We start from the raw sequence: 19,219 nt of genomic DNA on the forward strand, positions 1-19,219 counted from the left end.
CACAAGAGGCGGCGAGGAGACGAAGCCCCTTGAGAAGCACCCGTGGTCAGCCAGAGCGAGGTAATCCCATCACTGGGCAAGGCAAGGAAGAATATGAGCCGGCTCTTTTTAAGGTAGAGCAGCAGCCTTTAGTCTGGTCACATAGCAGGCTCCGGTTTCCTCTGGCCCACATCCAGAGGCTAGACACCCAGTGTCAGCATGCCCACCCCACTGTGCCAGGCTGCAGGATCACATTACATTAACCACACACTACAGGTCATAGTGGCAGACTGGCTGACTGTCACTTTGTCTATGCAAATAGACCTACACTGCACACCACCATAGGCCACAATGTCAGTCTGCCTAGCCACAATGACCCAAATATCATAATGCACCACATGCCTTTCTTTTTAACAGGTTGTAATGCCCCAACCCTAATGTCCCCTTGTTCACGTATATCCCAGCTAGGGCTGTCCCTGACAAAAAAATAATATTGGTCGACCAAAGGTCGTTTGTTCCAACCGATTGGTCAACATTTTTAAAAATGTATTTTTCCATATATTGACACATCCTATGTGTTTTAATCAAATCAACTATATTCACTGAGCTTGTCTGATGCTTTAAGCCCACTGTTTGATTAAATCATTAAGACACACAAATGACTAGAGGGAGTCCGACCGGCAATTGATTTGATTGTGCCGGGCTCAGACTTGCGGCGCAAAAAAAAAGCAAGTGTCTCTCCTCCCTGCTGCAGCGACCACCACTGAACATCAAAGTGTTTATCGTGCTGTCCGTGTTGCTGAAGCTGCAATTTCTGACTGTAAAGTTGTTACCAAAATACCTCATTTGTTTAGGAAAAACATTCCCTATTCCCTCAACCCTTGCTCTCTTTACATGACACATGTATGTATTGCATGCACTTGACGAGAGACCTACTGGCATGGGACTAGTATTACTAGAGAAAGTTGGTTATGTAATTATTACTCCAGAATGTCCGTTATTCCAGAGGACGATTCAGATAGGATTAGTTATTTTCAAAACTGCCCGGTAATTATTATTTATTTTTTTAAATAAATTGACAGTTATGCCTGGAGGTTTTTATTCCAGGAGTGAAGATAGTTTTTCAATATGTCCAGGTGATAGGGCCAAACTGATTACTCAAGCCTGGTTCCCAAGTTTCTAAACCATCATTAGGACATTTTAGTGATCCGCAGTACATCCTAAATGCACCCCCCCCCCCCATTTCTGGCCTGCTGGAGGTCATTTTGCAGGGCTCTGGCAGTGCTCCTCCTTGCACAAAGGCGGAGGTAGCGGTCCTGCTGCTGGGTTGTTGCCCTCCTACGGCCTCCTCCACGTCTCCTGATGTACTGGTCTGTCTCCTGGTAGCGCCTCCATGCTCTGGACACTACGCTGACAGACACAGCAAACCTTCTTGCCACAGCTCGCATTGATGTGCCATCCTGGATGAGCTGCACTACCTGAGCCACTTGTGTGGGTTGTAGACTCAGTCTCATGCTACCACTAGAGTGAAAGCACCGCTAGCATTCAAAAGTGACCAAAACATCAGCCAGGAAGCATAGGAACTGAGAAGTGGTCTGTGGTCACCACCTGCAGAACCACTCCTTTATTGGGGGTGTCTTGCTAACAGCCTATAATTTCCACCTGTTGTCTATTCCATTTGCACAACAGCATGTGAAATTTATTGTCAATCAGTGTTGCTTCATAAGTGGACAGTTTAATTTCATAGAAGTGTGATTGACTTGGAGTTACATTGTGTTGTTTAAGTGTTCCCTTTATTTTTTTGAGCAGTGTATATATATTTTTTGCTACTGCTTGACTAAAGAAATCTTGGTTTACCAACAGCGAATCGAACAAACAATTGACCAGACGACTAAATGGGGCTAGCGCTAATCCCAACAATATAAGAGTATAAACCTAAACAGCTTAAGTTAGTATGAAAATCTTCACAATTGAAAGCCAAATAATATAAGTGGTAGAAACAGAAGTTCAGGAGCAACATTTAGCCTAACCAGTGTCAAACAAAAACTTGTTCAATAGTGAGTCTCCATCACCTGCAACAACACACAGAGACAGACAGACATACTGACGTATGAGCAGCAACCACCCACCTTGTCTCCACTGGAATAGAAGAAGTAGCGTAAACGCACTATGTTGCAGTGGTCCAGTTTCCTCATGATCTGCAGCTCCCGGTTCTGAGACGAGATGAGACATTGAGAAAATCTGACAACCTGCGAGCATTAGACAAGTCAAACAGGCTAAAGAAGCTGCACTCTCCCAGACAGCATCTCTCCCAGAAGAAACTTTCCAGTGATTCTGGACAAGTTAGACAGGCTCTCTTAAATGAGTCTTAAAAGGCTTTTGAGGCGCATTTGATAGGGGCTGACAGATCCAGGGTTAGAGAAAATGGCTGTTCAGAGAGAGAGAGAGAGAGAGAGAGAGAGGGAGAGAGAGAGAGAGAGCGAGAGACAACATAACATGGAGCATCCAGACTTCTCCTCCAAAGCACTCAGTGTTTCCCAAACAGCTCGTTGATTACCCCGCAGCCTACCAGCTCCACTTATTAGATCTAATCCAGTACTTGCACACCTGGTTCAACTGGTCAGCTGGTTGGTTAAATCCGGTGTGCTAGTATTAGATTAGTTCAAACAAGTGGAATGGCAAGGGGTACTCGAGGAGAGGTTTGGGAAACAGCTAAAACACAACAATGGGTGTCCATCACACAGCTAGTGAAACATTCAAGGTAAGAATCTGAGAATTTCTAGACTGCGTTTGGCACCCTGTCACTGTTTTTAAATTAGAAGCCCACACATGGTTAATTTAGGCCAGCTACAACCGTCATAGATGTTTGTAAAACAGTGACAGCCATAACTGAATGGGGGTCAAATCACGTCAGTGAAATCTGAACAAGGAGCAAATTACCCACAGACACACATTATAAGCTATTTCAAACACTGGCACAGAGCAGCCATTGCAACACTTGTTTAACACAGTTACGTCAGTCATAATGTAGGCTACATGCAGTCCATTCATGATGACTGAGGAAATCCATGGGTTGAGATTCCTTTAGGGTGTGACAATAGAAGAGATGAAGAACAACTCCATGCTTGAGCTAAAGCTGGAATAGAGAGGGACGAGACTCCGCCCCATTTCAGCTCCAACAGGAAGGGAAGTGTTCTCACAAGACATCACATCACTGGGGACGAGGGCATCATGCTCAGGCCAAGTTCCAGGATGATGAACCAAACGCCCATCAGTGTGGTACGGCAGGCAGTGCTAGACGATCACGAGAGAGCAGTCTCACAGCGGTAAGTGACCTGACTAACCTCCTAATGTCTTTTCAGTCGAATGACAGTAGACATGTGAGCTCACATAAGCTACGGATAAAAGTAAGACATACAGTTGAAGTCGGAAGTTTACATACACTTAAGTTGGAGTCATTAAAAGTTGTTTTTCAAACACTCCACAAATTTCCTGTTAACAAACTATAGTTTTGGCAAGTCGGTTAGGACATCTACTTCGTGCATGACGCAAGTAATTTTTCCAACAACCGCTAGACAGATTATTTCACTTATAATTCACTGTATCACAATTCCAGCGGGTCAGACATTTACATTCACTAAAGTTGACTGTGCCTTTAAACAGCTTGGAAAATTCCAGAAAATTATGTCATGGCTTTAGAAGCTCTGATAGGCTAATTGACATCCTTTGAGTAAATCGGAGGTGTATCTGTGGATGTATTTCAAGGCCTACCTTCAAACTCAGTACCTCTTTGCTTGACATTCTGGGAAAATCAAAAGAAATCAGCCAAGACTTCAGAAAAAAAATTGTAGACCTCAACAAGTCTGGTTCATCCTTAGGAGAAATTTCCAAATGCCTGAAGGTACCACATTCATCTGTACAAATAATAGTACGCAAGTATAAACACCATGGGACCACGCAGCCGTCATTCCGCTCAGGTAGGAGACGCGTTCTGTCTCCTGGAGATGAACGTACTTTGGTGCGAAAAGTGCAAATCAATCCCAGAACAGCAGCAAAGGACCTTGTGAAGATGCTGGAGGAAACAGGCACAAAAGTATCTATATCCACAGTAAAATGAGTTCTATACTGACATGACCTGAAAGGCCTCTCAGCAAGGAAGAAGCGACTGTTCCAAAACCGCCATAAAAAAGCCAGACTATGGTTTGCAACTGACAAAGATGGTACTTTTTGGAGAAATGTCCTCTGGTCTGATGAAACAAAAATAGAACTGTTTGACCATAATGACCAAACAGTTATGTTTGGAGGAAAAAGGGGGAGGCTTGCAAGCCGAAGAACACCATCCCAAACGTGAAGCACGGGGGTGGCAGCATCATGTTGTGGGAGTGCTTTGCTGCAGGAGGGACAGGTGCACTTTACAAAATAGATGGGATCATGAGGATGGAAAATTATGTGAATATATTGAAGCAACATCTCAAGACATCAGTCAGGAAGTTAAAGCTTGGTCGCAAATGGGTCTTCCAAATGGACAATGACCCCAAGCATACTTCCAAAGTTGTGGCAAAATGGCTTAAGGACAACAAAGTCAAGGTATTGGAGTGGCCATCACAAAGCCCTGACCTCAATTCCATGGAAAATTTGTGGGCAGAACTGAAAAAAGTGTGTGCGAGCAAGGAGGCCAACAAACCTGACTCAGTTACACCAGCTCTGTCAGGAGGAATGGGCCAAAATTCACCCAACTGATTGTGTGAAGCTTGTGGAAGTCTACCCGAAACGTTTGACCCGAGTTAAACAATTTAAAGGCAATGCTACCAAATACTAATTGAGTGTATGTAAACTTCTGACCCACTGGGAATGTGATGAAAGAAATAAAAGCTGAAATAAATCACTACTATTATTCTGACATTTTACATTCTTAAAATAAAGTGGTGATCCTAACTGACCTAAGACAGGGAATTTTTACTAGGCTGAAATGTCAGGAATTGTGAAAAACTGAGTTGAAATGTATTTTGCTAAGGTGTATGTAAACTTCCGACTTCAACTGTATTGTAGAAAACACTTTTTGGGGGAAGAAAATCAACACTATTCCTTAAGAATTGCTTATTAAAATGTGAGACTCCAGTCAGGGATCTAGTTTCAGTGACGTCATACTAAACTGTCGTTACTCAAAAACGCACAGTGCAACAAGAAGTCCTAAAAATAAACTCTACGATGTAGTCGTCTCTGCAGTGAAATGGTCCTCACCTTGAACCTCTTGTCCTGCAGAACCTTCTTGATGGCTATTAGCTCCCCGGAGTCACACAGTTTAGCCTGGTAGACCACCCCAAACGAGCCGTTGCCGATGACCTTAGTGTCTGTATAGCTGACCTCCTGCGGCCGGTCGGGACCCTGGCCTGGGGTCGCTACTACAGTGGTCACCTTACTGCCATCTTTGTCTCCTGAGAGAGAGGGAGAGAAAGAAAAGAGAATAATTAATGTCACACAAGAGATACAGTATAGGACAACTCATTCAGCCACACACAATCTTTACACCAAGAAGCTCCTGTAACATTTCTCATCCTCTCTCATCACTGCATCTCTAGATGTAGGCTCAGACTGAAGCCTGTAAGCCAGAAATAGGAAGCTGTACTAACCCACTTTTTAGCAATGATTAATTTCCTAGGAGCAGGGGTACCCATGTTAACGGGCTCTGGCAGACACTGTAATGACAACAGCCTGAAAGTACAGTAGAAGGTTAAAGGTGTAGGCGTAAAGGTTGTGGTGAAATGAGGATGTAGTTTTAGTCTCAGATAGGGGAGGGTACACTGCAAACGGGCTAAGCACTTTTCTAGTACGGTTCCTATTTTGAAGAAACGCTGCAGGCAGCAAATGTTTCCCCACATAACAGCTCTAATTAAAACACCTGCGACTTCGCCATCGCAACTTTTGACAACATGAAAATGGAGGTGTGAGTTGACAGACCAAGACGAACACTAACAACCGGTCCCAAATCGCCATTTACCCATCTCTTTGTTGTTTGCAGATCTGACTGGCTCTTCTAACCTACCGTTTATGGCTGACACCTGGGCATGGACCTCAACACAAACCCAAAGAGCACCAAACAATCCTAGATTGCACTGACTTTAGGACCACTATTGTTTTCACTATATATTTTACCTCCTGGTGATGTCATTCGGAAAACATAATGTTAACTTTCACTGCGGATGATACACAGCTGTACATTTCAATGAAATATGGTGAAGCCTCAAAATTGCCCTCCCTGGAAGCCTGTGTTTCAGCCATAAGGAAGTGAACGGCGGATTTTTTAAAAACGTTTAAACTTGGACAAAACAGAGATGCAGGTTCTAGGTCCCAAGAAACAAAGAGATCTTCTGTTGTATCTGACCATTCATCTTGATGGTTGTACAGTCGTCTCAAATACAACTGAAGGACCTCGGCGTTACTCTGGACCCTGATCTCTCTTTTGACGAACATATCAAGACTATTTCAAGGCCAGCTTCCCCCCCCCCCCCCATCTTCGTAACATTGCAAAAATCTGAAACTTTCTGTCCAAAAACAATGCAGAAAAGTTAATCCATGCTTTTATCACGTCTAGATTATACTACTGCAATGCTCTACTTTCCAGCTACCCGGATAAAGCACTAAATAAACTTCAGTTAGTGCTAAACACGGCTGCTACAATCTTGACTAGGACTAAAGAATTGTATCATATTACTCCAGTGCTAGCCTCTCTACACTGGCTTCCTGTCTCTTCATGTAGTGTTGTGTCGCTCCTGTGGTGATGTATGTTTGTCCTATATTTATATTATATTTATTTTTATATCCCAGGCCCCTGTCCCCGCAGGAGGCCTTCTGCCTTTTGGTAGGCCGTCATTGCAAATAAGAATGTTCTTAACTGACTTGCCTAGTTAAATAAAGGTTAAATAAGATACATTTATAAAAAAGGCTAGGGGTGATTACATGGACTTGCTCCTACCCATCTCTCCGATTTGGTCCTGCCGTACATACCTACACGTACGCTACGGTCACAAGACGCAGGCCTCCTTATTCTCCTTAGAATTTCTAAGCATACAGCTGGAGGCAGGGCTTTCTCCTATAGAGCTCCATTTTTATGAAATGGTCTGCCTATCCATGTGAGAGACGCAGACTCGGTCTCAACCTTTAAGTCTTTATTGAAAACTCATCTCTTCAGTAGGTCCTATGATTGAGTGTAGTCTGGCCCAGGGGTGTGAAGGTGAACGGAAAGGAACTGGAGCAACGAACCACCCTTGCCGTCTCTGCCTGGCCGGCTCCCCTCTCTCCACAAGGAATCTGGCGCTCTTCCATCCCATCCCTAGGAGAGGTGCATCACTTGAGTGGGTTGAGTCACTGATGTGATCATCCTGTCCGGGTTTAGCGCCCCCCCTCAAAATCGTGCCTGGGTGAGGGGGGGGATCTTCGTGGGCTATACTCAGCCTTGTCTCAGGGTAGTAACTTGGTGGTTTGAAGATATCCCTTTATTGGTGTGGGGGCTGTACTTTGGCAAAGTGGGTGGGGTTATATACTGCCTGGTTGGCCCTGTCCAGGGGTATCGTCAGAAGGGGCCACAGTGTCACCCGACCCCTCCTGTCTCAGCCTCCAGTACTTATACTGCAATAGTTTGTGTGTCGGGAGGCTAGGATCAGTCTGTTATGTCTGGAGTATTTCTCCTGTCTTATCCGGTGTCCTGTGTGCATTTAAGTATGCTCCCTCTAATTCTCTTGCTCACCCTCCCAGAGAACCTGAGCTCTGGGACCATGCCTCAGGACTACCTGACCTGATGACTCCTTGCTGTCCCCAGTCCACCTGGTCGTGCTGCTGCTCCAGTATTCTGCCTGTGGCTATGGAACCCTGAACTGTTCACCGGACGAGCTACCAGGTCCCGGACCTGCTGTTTTCGACAAGCTCTTTCTACCGCACCTGCTGTCTCGACCTCTGAATGCTCGGCTATGAAAAACCAACTGACATTTACTCCCGAGTCGCTGACCTGTTGCACCCTCTACAACCACTGTGATGATTATTATTAGACCTTGCTGGTCATCTATGAACAGTTGAACATCTTGGCCATGTACTGTTACAATCTCATCCTGGCACAGCCAGAAGAGGACTGGCCACCCATCAGAGCCTGGTTCCTCTCTAGGTTTCTTCCTAGGTTCCTGTCTTTCTAGGGAGTTTCTCCTAGCCACCGTGCTTCTACATCTGCATTGCTTGCTGTTTAGGGTTTGAGGCTGGGTTTCTGTATAGCACTTTGTGACGTCGGCTGATGTAAAAAGGGCTTTATAAATACATTTGATTGATTGATTGACTATAAGCTTTATCAATAGCAGTGCACGAACCTGTCAATCACAAAAGTACAAACTACTCTTCTGCGAACTAAAATGTGGTTGGACGCTCTAAGAAGTGCATCATGAAGTCTACCACAATGCTGTTTCTGGAAATTGACAAGCCAAAACGACATTAATACAGCCTAAAACTGCAAGCAAACTCCACCAGCATGCCCCATCAGTAGTCATGCAACATTCCATTTGGCACGAAGAGAATGAAAGACAGCAGTGGCGAAGTACTCTGTAAAATGAATGATATGCTGAAAGAGTTTGATCTTCAAACATAATGAAGGAAAAAACAGATCTCACATGAACAGCTGGAGCTCTGTCCATGAGTGACTTCACAGTCCCCCCTGCATAGGAATTAGCAACATGATAAATGGAGAAGATCTATTATTATTAGTGAGCCTTTCTACGCCACTGTTTGCAAGGAAGACATGCGGAGAAGTTTAAAATCCATGACTTGTTTGGAAAATATTAGGCCTGGGTATCCATTAGATACCAAACGGAATAAACAGAAAACACTCTGGAACAAGGAGGGACTACCTGGATGTGTTGAATAAGAAAAAAAGCCAAATTGCTTTTCTTTTAAAGCATTCCAGTTGTGAGTTCTAATGAACATGACCTTGGTCTGACAGCCACTCTCAACAATTTACTAGAGATCATTTATCATCTCAGATATTTTAAGGAACATAGGCGAGTTGGCTTGGTGGTTTGTTAAATTGAGGGGGATTCTTTTTTCCATTCACTTTAAACATGGCCACACCATACTTTAAAGACATAGCTCTAGGCCTATATACTAGTGATTATACCTTGTAGGAGTGTTGGTGTAGCACTGACCTCTTAGCACCCTGCAATCTGTTTTACAACTAGCACTTACATATCTCTGTGGTGCGCACACACACACACACACAGAGTGCCCTAATGCCCCTCTAACAGTGACAGGGTCACCTGACCTCTGATACTACTGCCTTGGCTACTGCAGAGCCCTGACGAGGGATGAGACAGTGCAGCAGCAGAATTTCACAACAGGTCCAACACAGCTACGTCAGGGGATCCAGCACTGAACTCGGCACTCTCTCCAGCATTGCTACCGTCTGGGTCAGAAGTCAAGGGATAGAGGAAATACTAGTCAAACAAAATGTTAAATATACATGATCAATGTGCCAATCCTGTCTGAACACGCTGCATCTCTATAGGAACCCACTGAGCTCGTAATGTGGTAGAATATATGGGAATTTGGTCTCGGGGATCGGACCACTCCAGGTCACACACTTCCTCCCTTTCTCTGCTGAGTAGCAGGAAAGTGGAGCAAAATGTCAGAGCTGCCAAAGCCTGACGGAGAAGGGCGGGACAGAGCAGAGACTTCTGCCAAATTAGGCATCCCCTCTTCCTCTGAACACACACAAAGAGAACAAGCACCTAACCGGAAGCCTGACACCATGTTACTACTGCAGGGGATGAAATTGTAATGAGGACAATGATGATTATAATGATGATCTCTGACATTAAAAATTGTGACAGAGATTAGATTGGACTAGCCTTTTCATTATCCTAATGCGTTTGACAGTGTCTACCGTGAGTGACCATTGTTTATCCTCGAAATGTCAAAAGAGTCCCGACACCAGGGAGTAGGCCTCAACACCTCTCCCTGTGGTAAATCCTCAAACACCTCCCCGTACTCATCCCTAGGTCTGAAAGGAGAGACAGAGCAAAGCCCTTAGAGCAAAAGGCCCTTAATGAAAATCCCTACCCTGACCGCTGCATCACGCCCTTGGCAGCTGTGCAATATTCCTCTAGTCCATCTATCCATTGGCTGCTCTCTCTCAGCTTAGCACTGCATGAAGAAATTGGGTCTGATAGACTGGCCAATTGGATTCCTACCATAGAAATACAATTACTTGAACAGACATTCCTATTCAAGTCATGTTCTACGATGGGTGGGCCTGAGTGTGGAGTCAAATTGCCCTGGTCTGATGGGTCTTTTATCCCGTCGAGTAATTATATTCTATGGACCTGCCCCTGACAGTCTATCAATCCACTTTAGCCAGTCAGTCGTCACCACCATACCATCACTTTACTACTGTGCAGTATGTCACTGCAACAGCTGAGAGCCAGGAGTAAGACTAGAGCTGTGTTTGAATACCCATAATAACATGCTGTATACTACATACTATTAGTTAATTTTAGTATACAGTAAACGAACGGTATCGTTTCAGTTGAGCGTACTAGAGCTTTGCCTGTCTACCGGAAGTTGATGCTGTTGCTATGCAACCTCTTGCTAGCATAACAAATTACTAGCTAAAAATTTTACGATTTCGGTTGTGTTCGTAAATTCAATCTGGAGTGCCAGAATGCGCTCTGGGTGTTTGTGAATCCAGAGCGTTGTCTGATTGTCCGTTCATAAATTCGGAGCATTCAGAGCGCACACTGGACGCTCTGGTCGAGGAGAATGGTTGATCCGAGCGTTCAATTGCGGTCAAGCACCCAAGCCAACTAGCTAACGTTGGCTAGCTACTTCCAGACACGAATGAGAGAACACCTCACTGACCATTTTACTCGCCCTAGCAGAGCTGGTTAGGCTGTTTTCATGTTATCTAGAGCATTGGTTACCAACTGTGCTGCTGGCAACAATTTAATTATGCTTTTTTTGCCGACACCGGCCATATTCAACAGGTGTTGAGCATTCATAAATTCATCAGTTATTCTGCGCGAGTGCACTCCGAAATTGGAGTAAATAGCCAGAATGAACAATGACTATACCCCTTAGCTAACAATGATGTGAATAAACATTGGTTAGTTAGTTAATATACTGCCTGGCAAGTTCGATGTATTAGTAGCCAACTAACATTTGATAACTAGCTAACATACCAGTATCTACTGCCGCAATGCTATGCGGTTCGTAAGGATAGCGTAGCTAACAAATTGTCAGCCAACATAACATGTAATATAAAGTAATTACTTTTCAAATAAGTTATTACATTACTCAGCATAATTAGTTTAAAGCAATGAATTTGTATCTGCTTTTGTCGGACTTCGGCTGCATATTTTCCACCATTTTCTTCAAATCTGAAAAAGTTGAAGCCACGCCCACTTTTGGAAGAATTGCATTATGGGCCCTAAAAGCACAGTGTCCACTGCATGTACACTTCGTATTTCGGCCAATTTAGGACGACATCCGGGAACTTTTGGCATACTAACTATATCTATACTATGACCAATAGGCATACTATATACTCAATTCACATCACAAATAGTACAGTTAGTATGAGTATTCGAACACAGCTTAGGCTAGCCTACAGATCACATGACCAGATGCATTAGTTCAATGGTCTACTGACAGCCCAACCCTCCCTTCATTCCTACAGGGGACTGACTAACTGGTCTTAGCATAGCAGGAGAGGGGACGTCCCCTAACACTGACAGCTTCCCATTTCCTTCAAGGAAATTACCCCTAGTATGAGGAAGGATTTAAGTCAGGGCTAGGATGTGGGTTATGGAGGGTCAGCTTCACAGAAAACATGGAAAAAATTGCCCAGATAGAGCTCTGTACCATTTCTGATCCAAGCGTTTAGTATTATTGCTCTGTCAACAGGTTTACAACCCTTGTTGTGGGACACCCTTAAGGCTTAGATTGGAAAGGCTTAGTTTAGACTGTCTCAAGTCCAGAGAGAAAAAGTACCTATTGCTGAACAGACAGAGATACTGCCTGATTGACAGTCAGACAGTTACAGAACTGTCTCAGTGTCACAGGATTTTCTTGCCATATTATGTTAACTTCAGATTAATGTTATGCCCATTAATTATCACTGGGTTTAATAGTACGCTTGAAATTGTTATGTCACTGATACACTTTCGATGGAATGCCCAACATTCTGCTATTAACTACACGTGAACGCCTGGCATCTTACAACTTTTAATTTGCCATTTTTCAGAGTTGTGTAATGGAAAGGTAATGCGAAACCTCTTGGATTGCAGTACTCGTGTAATGTGTTCCTGGTAGTACCGAGTCCTGAGCACAGATGCCTACATTTTCCTCGCACATTCCAGAGCCTGGCTGGTGATGAGCCATTTCCCTTCCCTACAGGGGCCAGAAGATCAGCCCACATCAACAGCTACATCAAAGCCTTTCATTTCCTTCTATACGCTGACTCACACTATCATCATACTGGCTACCATTATCAACACTGAGTCAATACACTACCCAGACGCACATTGTCAAATGTACGCAGGGAGGGATGCAAGTAGAGAACCATTCACACAGACTTGCAGGCGGCGCAAACAAGCGGACACAGACAACACATGATGCTCTTAGGTTGGACATGATAGAGATCTGGTTTCAAAGACACAGCTGCCATGTTGTCACTCAGTTCTCGAAAACAAGCTTTGCAATCAAAACGCTCTTCCGCGTAACACAAACACAGGGTTGGGGAGTAAATGATTACATGTAATCTGACTATGAAACAACTAACCAGTTCCGTTACCAGCTAAAATATTGTAATCAGATTAGACACTTTTGAAAAACTAGATGATTACTTCTTGGATTAAATTCAGAAAGGATGCATTATGGCACCTTTGTTTCTCAATGAATCAATAAATTCAGCGTTGAAACAAGGCCCAAGTCAGAGACCGGTATGATGACACACCAAATGTGTTTGATCATATTTGTTTCCTTCAAATGCCTAAAGGAAAGTAATCCAAAAGTAACAGTGATCAGATTACGTTACAGATTTTGGGTAATCCAAAAGTGACATTACTGATTACAATTTTGGACATGTAACTAGCAACTAACAGATTACATTTAGAGAGTAACCTACCCAACCCTTCATACACAGAGTACTGTCATTGACCGCAGTATAGATTACATTTTAAGAATCTTTATAATGGCAGGGGATAAAAGCTAAATACTTTTTTGTTCTTGGCTAGCTGCTTTGGAAACTCCTCAGAGGAGCTAAGCAAGCGAGCCACAAGCTGTTTTAGGTTTGCAGCTGCATCATGTTGCTGCTAATACCAGTTCTTCAGAACTGGGGCCACGTTCCCAGCAGCCACGTTCAGCAGACAGACTGAGACCAATGCGTTCACACAGACAGACAGAGGAATGCGATTACGATTGGAGCGCAGGCCTGCCTAACTGAGCACTATACGGTTAGCCGTTATATTACAAGGGGCTACCTTCTGCACGCACTGTAGCAGGGCAGTGCACTGGGGAGAAGGTGAAGGCCATCGCACACGACAGCTTATCCACAGGGAATGATGTGTCACTTCAATGTAGCGAGGGGATGAATGCAATGAGGTTTGATTTGCTTGAGGAATCGTGTAAAGGAAAGGCTTGTGGTTTTGTGTCTTAGCACAATAATGCCAAAAGCTAGTGTGTGTGAAAAGAACTGAAACAAGTTAGTGACACTACTGTAGGCGTGGGTGTGTGAGTATTCAATGTTGCCCTCCAGCATGTTTGATTAGGGCCTCTGGATCAAGGGCTGTTCCTTGGAGAGCCAGGTGATGATACGAGGAGCCTGATAGCAACCTGCTCAGCACTTTGCTATGTGATGAGTCAGAGCACAGCCTGTGACAGCACAGGCACATTTCCACCCACCCTCTCTCTGACACACACACGGAGCTATGCTGTGAACAACCTTCTTCATACAGAGCCATTTATTTTAATTTTAAAGAGAGTATTGCTATTTGCATCCAATTCCCTAAACTTTTCTCAGTTTAGCTGTGAGAGATGGGTGGGACCAGCCTTTTTTCTTGCCCTCATTCAGAATGTTGATGAGCAATACCCATCAGCTATCAACTGACAGAAATTCATAGAAATTATGAATTTCAGCTTCTTTTTTTTGAGAACGTGTTGGCACATTGGCATTCCTTCTCCAACACAAACCACACCAAGGTGAGGATGTATCCTAACACTGCTTGGTTTGTAGGTTGCCATAGTGCCTCTGCCACGGTGAGTCAGCACGTGATTCCCTCTGATAAGGTGCGGTTTAACACAAAGGGGAGGGAAAGAGCACCCGTGCCACTAAGTGTAGTGTTATAAGCGGAGGATGCTTCACTGTTGCTACATACACACACTCAGCCCAAAATACTGCCCTGTAGGTGAGGCCAATCCCTTGAAATAAACACAGACATATCCCACACACTGAGACCAAGGGCTTAACACCTGTGGGATGCAATGCAGTAACTGCTCCACCAAAAATTCCCCAAATGCTTTTCTTCGACATTGTGTAATGTGTATACTCAGCTATACTTTTCTTATGGCTACATTAGCTGATGTCAAGACTATCATGTGCACAAGTCAAATATATGTATGCCGGTGGCACAACCGCCAATAAGGACCCTGATTCATTTGCGGTTCCTTAACAGCTGGGTTAATCACGGGGAGAAGCTCTGACGCCGGAGCAGCAGTAGCTCAGCAACAGGAAGGAAACAGGACACCAGAGGAGACGCACAAACCCACTGAACTGGTCACAAGGCCCTTGGCATGTTCGTGACAGTCGGGCCGTAGTAAGCCTGCTGAGAACAAACAGCGAATGTAATCCATTCAGAGGGGAGTGAGTTGGCGCTACGGGTGTAAATAATATACGATGCCTTGAACAAACCATAAAAAGGCTATTTTTACAAATGTGGTGGACTTTGGTCTTCTCATAAGATCCAAGAAGATAAGGACTTTAAACTTACATTTAGTAGACTCCTAAATCAATTAGGGTTCTTTATCAGCTGTTTTAACTGCATCACCAAGGCTGGGTTTACACAGGCAGTCCAATTCTGATCTTAATTTTTTCACAATAAATTAGTCGTTTGACCTATCACATCAGGTCTTTTCAAATTAGATATTTTTCAGAGCTGACTAATTAGTGAAAAAAATATGAGAAATGTTCTGCCTGAGTAAACGCAGCCCAAGGCATGTCATCGGACCTTCATTATCATGTTTAATGTTCAGTAGGACACACCATAGCAAACAAATTAACATTTGCATTTCTAATTGGACAGATCCAGGAAGTTCCTCCCGCTTTAGGGAAAGGGGATACCTAGTCAGTTGAACAACTGAAAGCATTCAACAAAAATGTGTCTTCCGCATTTAATTCAACCCCTCTGAATCAGAGAGGTGAGGGGGGCTGCCTTAAATCGACGTCCTCATCATTTGCGCCTGGGGAGCAGTTGTTGTGGGTTAACTGCCTTGCTCAAGGGCTGATTACAAACAGCGACCTTTCGGATACAGGCCCAACACTCTTAAGCACTAGGCTACCTGCAGCCAAGATTAGGGTTTACTCCGTTTTCAACCGTTTGGTGCCTAATGAACGTGTCTCTTGTAAATGATGGAAGAACACGTCTAATTAACAGTCTTCTGATCAATGCCACCACCTCACCCACCCGCATACCACCCAGTCATTCGTCCATTCTCACATCCTCCTTCTCCTCCTCTCCCCAGCTGGACATTACATCTGACGCTTTCTTCTCCAGATCCCTATTGCCATTTCCTCCTTGGTCCAAGTTTCCTTTTCTGCGGTGGCTAGTACACAATAGACTATGTAATACACCACTATGGGGCAAAGCCTTCTCCGAATAAAAATGGGGGCTAAAAAGGTCATTATATGGTGAGCTATTTCCCAACATCTTTGTCCAGGTTCTTTAATTTGTACATCAGCAAGCAAGCAAACACCAAGACCTAGCTCGACATTATCAATTGTCCTCTTGTCCAAGACAAAAAAAAAATGGTGGACAAGAAAAATATAGATTTAAGTTCTCTGATCGGATGAGTAAAACATACATATATATATTTTTAAATAACTATAAATCACACACACAAAAATCACAATATCAAACAATTACTCTGATCAGAATAATATTAAAATCCTTTTTTCATATTAAGAATGCCTACATTTCAAAGTGTAGGCTACAGTCTCATGTCCAAAGCGATGCTGATATGAGCCTTTTAATTACATAAATATAGGTTAAAAGCCAGTCATATTTGACAAATATAATGGATAATTAACATTGTCTAAATACTTGATTAATATGCCATTGAAACCAGCATTTTCTCATGTTCCATTATTGTCTAGCAGCCAAAAGCATAATTCAAGTCATATTAGTAACCCATACTAGTTGATGCATCTTTAAAACTCCTCTTTCTTAATTTCTAAAGGATATTTTCATCTCGTCACATTAAACAGATTGTGCATGCAGTGCGCTTTTGGGACAGCGTTTTCCCCCTTATTGCATTTTTGAACATTCACGCATAGCCTACAGCCATGTGCGCATTGTTGAGCTTATAATATGAAGTAATAAATATGTATCAACATTTTAAGCTAAACGGTCTGACCTGCTGCATCAGCCTCATTGGACTCCCTTAATTTCGAGCCCTGGAGGGAATTATTTTATAAAGACATAAGTATTTGGTTGTAATTGCAATATGTTATAGGCTACCACCCTCCAGGAGAGCCTTAAAAAGAAAAAAAAGCCAATAGGCAGAGTGTTGCCTACATTTTTGTCTGATTCTCTATGGTAAAAAATCTAATGTATTTTATTTTGTAAAGTGGACAAGCGACTAGAGCTTTTGGACAAGTAAAAAAAAAAAAAAAAAAGTTCAAAGACAAGTAGCTAAAAAGTTTGTCAAGCCCTGTAAGTAGGGATGCAAAAGGGTTGGAACTTTTATGGAAATTTTCCATGGGACGTTAAGCCCGGGAATAAGGGGAATTTTGCTTAAAATCAAAAAAAGTTAGCTTATAACAGTGAACATGTTTTGTGGGATACACAAGGTCTTGTGGCATATTTTGGTTAAACTATCCCCAACTCAATAGAATTGCAACCCTCTGCATGCACAGTGCATTCTTCCATCACATGTACAGCTGATTCTCAAGATCTTGCACACTAACGAGATGCTATTGAGCCCACACTACTACACTGTCTAAGCCAAGGACTACATGCTCTCTGGTAAGTTTTGATTACAATACTGGGTGGGGTGAATATATTTTATATGACATACATGATTTTTTGTTAACTAGTAAATACTAGCCTACAGCAAAATGTGTTTAAATCATTTCTAACTTAACAATTTCTGCTAGTTAGTTTTTGCTACCATGTGGGTTTTAGCTTGCTTGAGCCTGCTAATTGAGGAGTGTTAATTCACCCGTTTCCATACTTGTTTAATTTTAAAACATGTATCTTACAAAGGACTTGTTTAATCTAACTGCTTAACTATTTGTCTATACATGGAAGTGTATTTTTTTTTTTTTTACAATTTTTTCTCTCTCATCTTTACAGGAAAATGCCACGGGCACTATCTGATGTGTGGAGACATTTCACTGCAGTTAATGTAGAAGGAAAAGCTGTGTACATTTGCAAATACTGTGCCAAGTCATATGCGAAGAATGCAACAAAGATGCAGAATCATCTGGCCAAGTGCATAAAGTTCCCTCAGCTCTCACAACAAGCAACCTCTGACTAAAGTCCCTCGACTTATATTCAGGGTGAAAATGATGAATCAGACACCTTATCGATAGCAACAGCTCATGGTTCTCCTGGAATCAGAAGCTTTTTTTACTCAATGGAGGAACGTAGTCAGAGAAATGCTGGTGAATGTCTTGCTCGAGTTGTGCATTCAACTGGTTCACCCACATCACACCCATTGGCTGTGGTGCTCATGCATTGAATCTGCTCCTCAAGGACATCATGGCAGTGAAAACAATGGATACACTCTACAAGAGAGACAAGGAAATGGTTAGGTATGTGAAGGGTCATCAAGTTATAGCAGCAATCTACCTCACCAAGCAAAGTGAGAAGAATAAGAGCACCACATTGAAGCTGCCCAGCAACACCCGTTCCTGGAGGGGAAGGAGTCTCTCCAAGAAATGGCCATATCACAGTCTGCCGATATGGACAGCCCCATCAGGAGGATCCTGCTGGATGATGTATTTTGGGAGAGTGGTAAGCAGCCTGAAATCTATAGCAGTAGCCATTGCACGGATTGAGGGAGACAATGCCATCCTGTCTGATGTTCAGACTCTGCTGGCAGATGTAAGAGAAGATATCCATACTGTCAAAGCATGCTGGCAAGAGCATCCTGTCTGGTGCAGAGATCAACAAGGCCTATGGTGTCATCACTTCCGGAACACACACACCAAAGCACGCAACAGGCTGACCAATACAGGGGTTGAAAAATTTGCCCAGATGGCCACCAATTTGAGGCTTTTTGAGCCTGACAACAAGCCATCCTCAACAAGGTTGGAAAGTGACAGTGAAGATGTGGTGGACATTGAGGTCCAGGGAGAAGACATGGAAGCCTGAGAGGAAGACAACCAAAGCTTTAGTTTCTAGATTATCATTTTGAAAACATTTTTGGGAGATGCGATGGATCATTTGGGGATCATTCAATATTCCCTTTATTTTGTTGTTCAGTGAAATCATCCCAAGTGACGAGTGAACTAAATTAAAGTTCAATTCATAACTAAATTGCTTTTTTATTTATATTGGAAGGATTTCATAATTTGCAATTATGTCTACTTATGATAAGGTAAAAAGGTTTATGTTTCTATATCCAATGCAAAAAGCATCTACATTTAAATTATATTAATATTCATTTGCATATACAGTGGGGAGAACAAGTATTTGATACACTGCCAATTTTGCAGGTTTTCCTACTTACAAAGTATGTAGAGGTCTGTAATTTTTATCATAGGTACACTTCAACTGTGAGAGACGGAATCTTAAACAAAAATCCAGAAAATCACATTGTATGATTTTTAAGTAATTAATTTGCATTTTATTGCATGACATAAGTATTTGATCACCTACCAACCAGTAAGAATTCCGGCTCTCACAGACCTGTTAGTTTTTCTTTAAGAAGCCCTCCTGTTCTCCACTCATTACCTGTATTAACTGCACCTGTTTGAACTCGTTACCTG

The 19,219-nt window shown here is 43.0% G+C and overlaps 1 protein-coding gene across 9 annotated transcripts in view; it reads right to left on the reverse strand.

The window, feature by feature from the left end:
* LOC129840707 (glycogen synthase kinase-3 beta-like) overlaps nt 1-19,219 on the reverse strand; it is a 63,428-nt gene that overhangs the window by 15,904 nt on the left and 28,305 nt on the right. For all 9 annotated transcript variants that reach the window (XM_055908805.1, XM_055908803.1, XM_055908804.1 and 6 more), the window contains exons 2-3: nt 5,221-5,414; nt 2,109-2,192 (exon numbers count right to left, since the gene is read on the reverse strand). In XM_055908805.1, coding sequence (XP_055764780.1) covers nt 2,109-2,192; nt 5,221-5,414 — 278 coding nt within the window. The remainder of the gene's footprint in view (nt 1-2,108; nt 2,193-5,220; nt 5,415-19,219) is intronic.

The sequence above is a fragment of the Salvelinus fontinalis genome, chromosome 41 (genome assembly GCF_029448725.1).
Source record: "Salvelinus fontinalis isolate EN_2023a chromosome 41, ASM2944872v1, whole genome shotgun sequence".
Classification (NCBI taxonomy): domain Eukaryota; kingdom Metazoa; phylum Chordata; class Actinopteri; order Salmoniformes; family Salmonidae; genus Salvelinus; species Salvelinus fontinalis.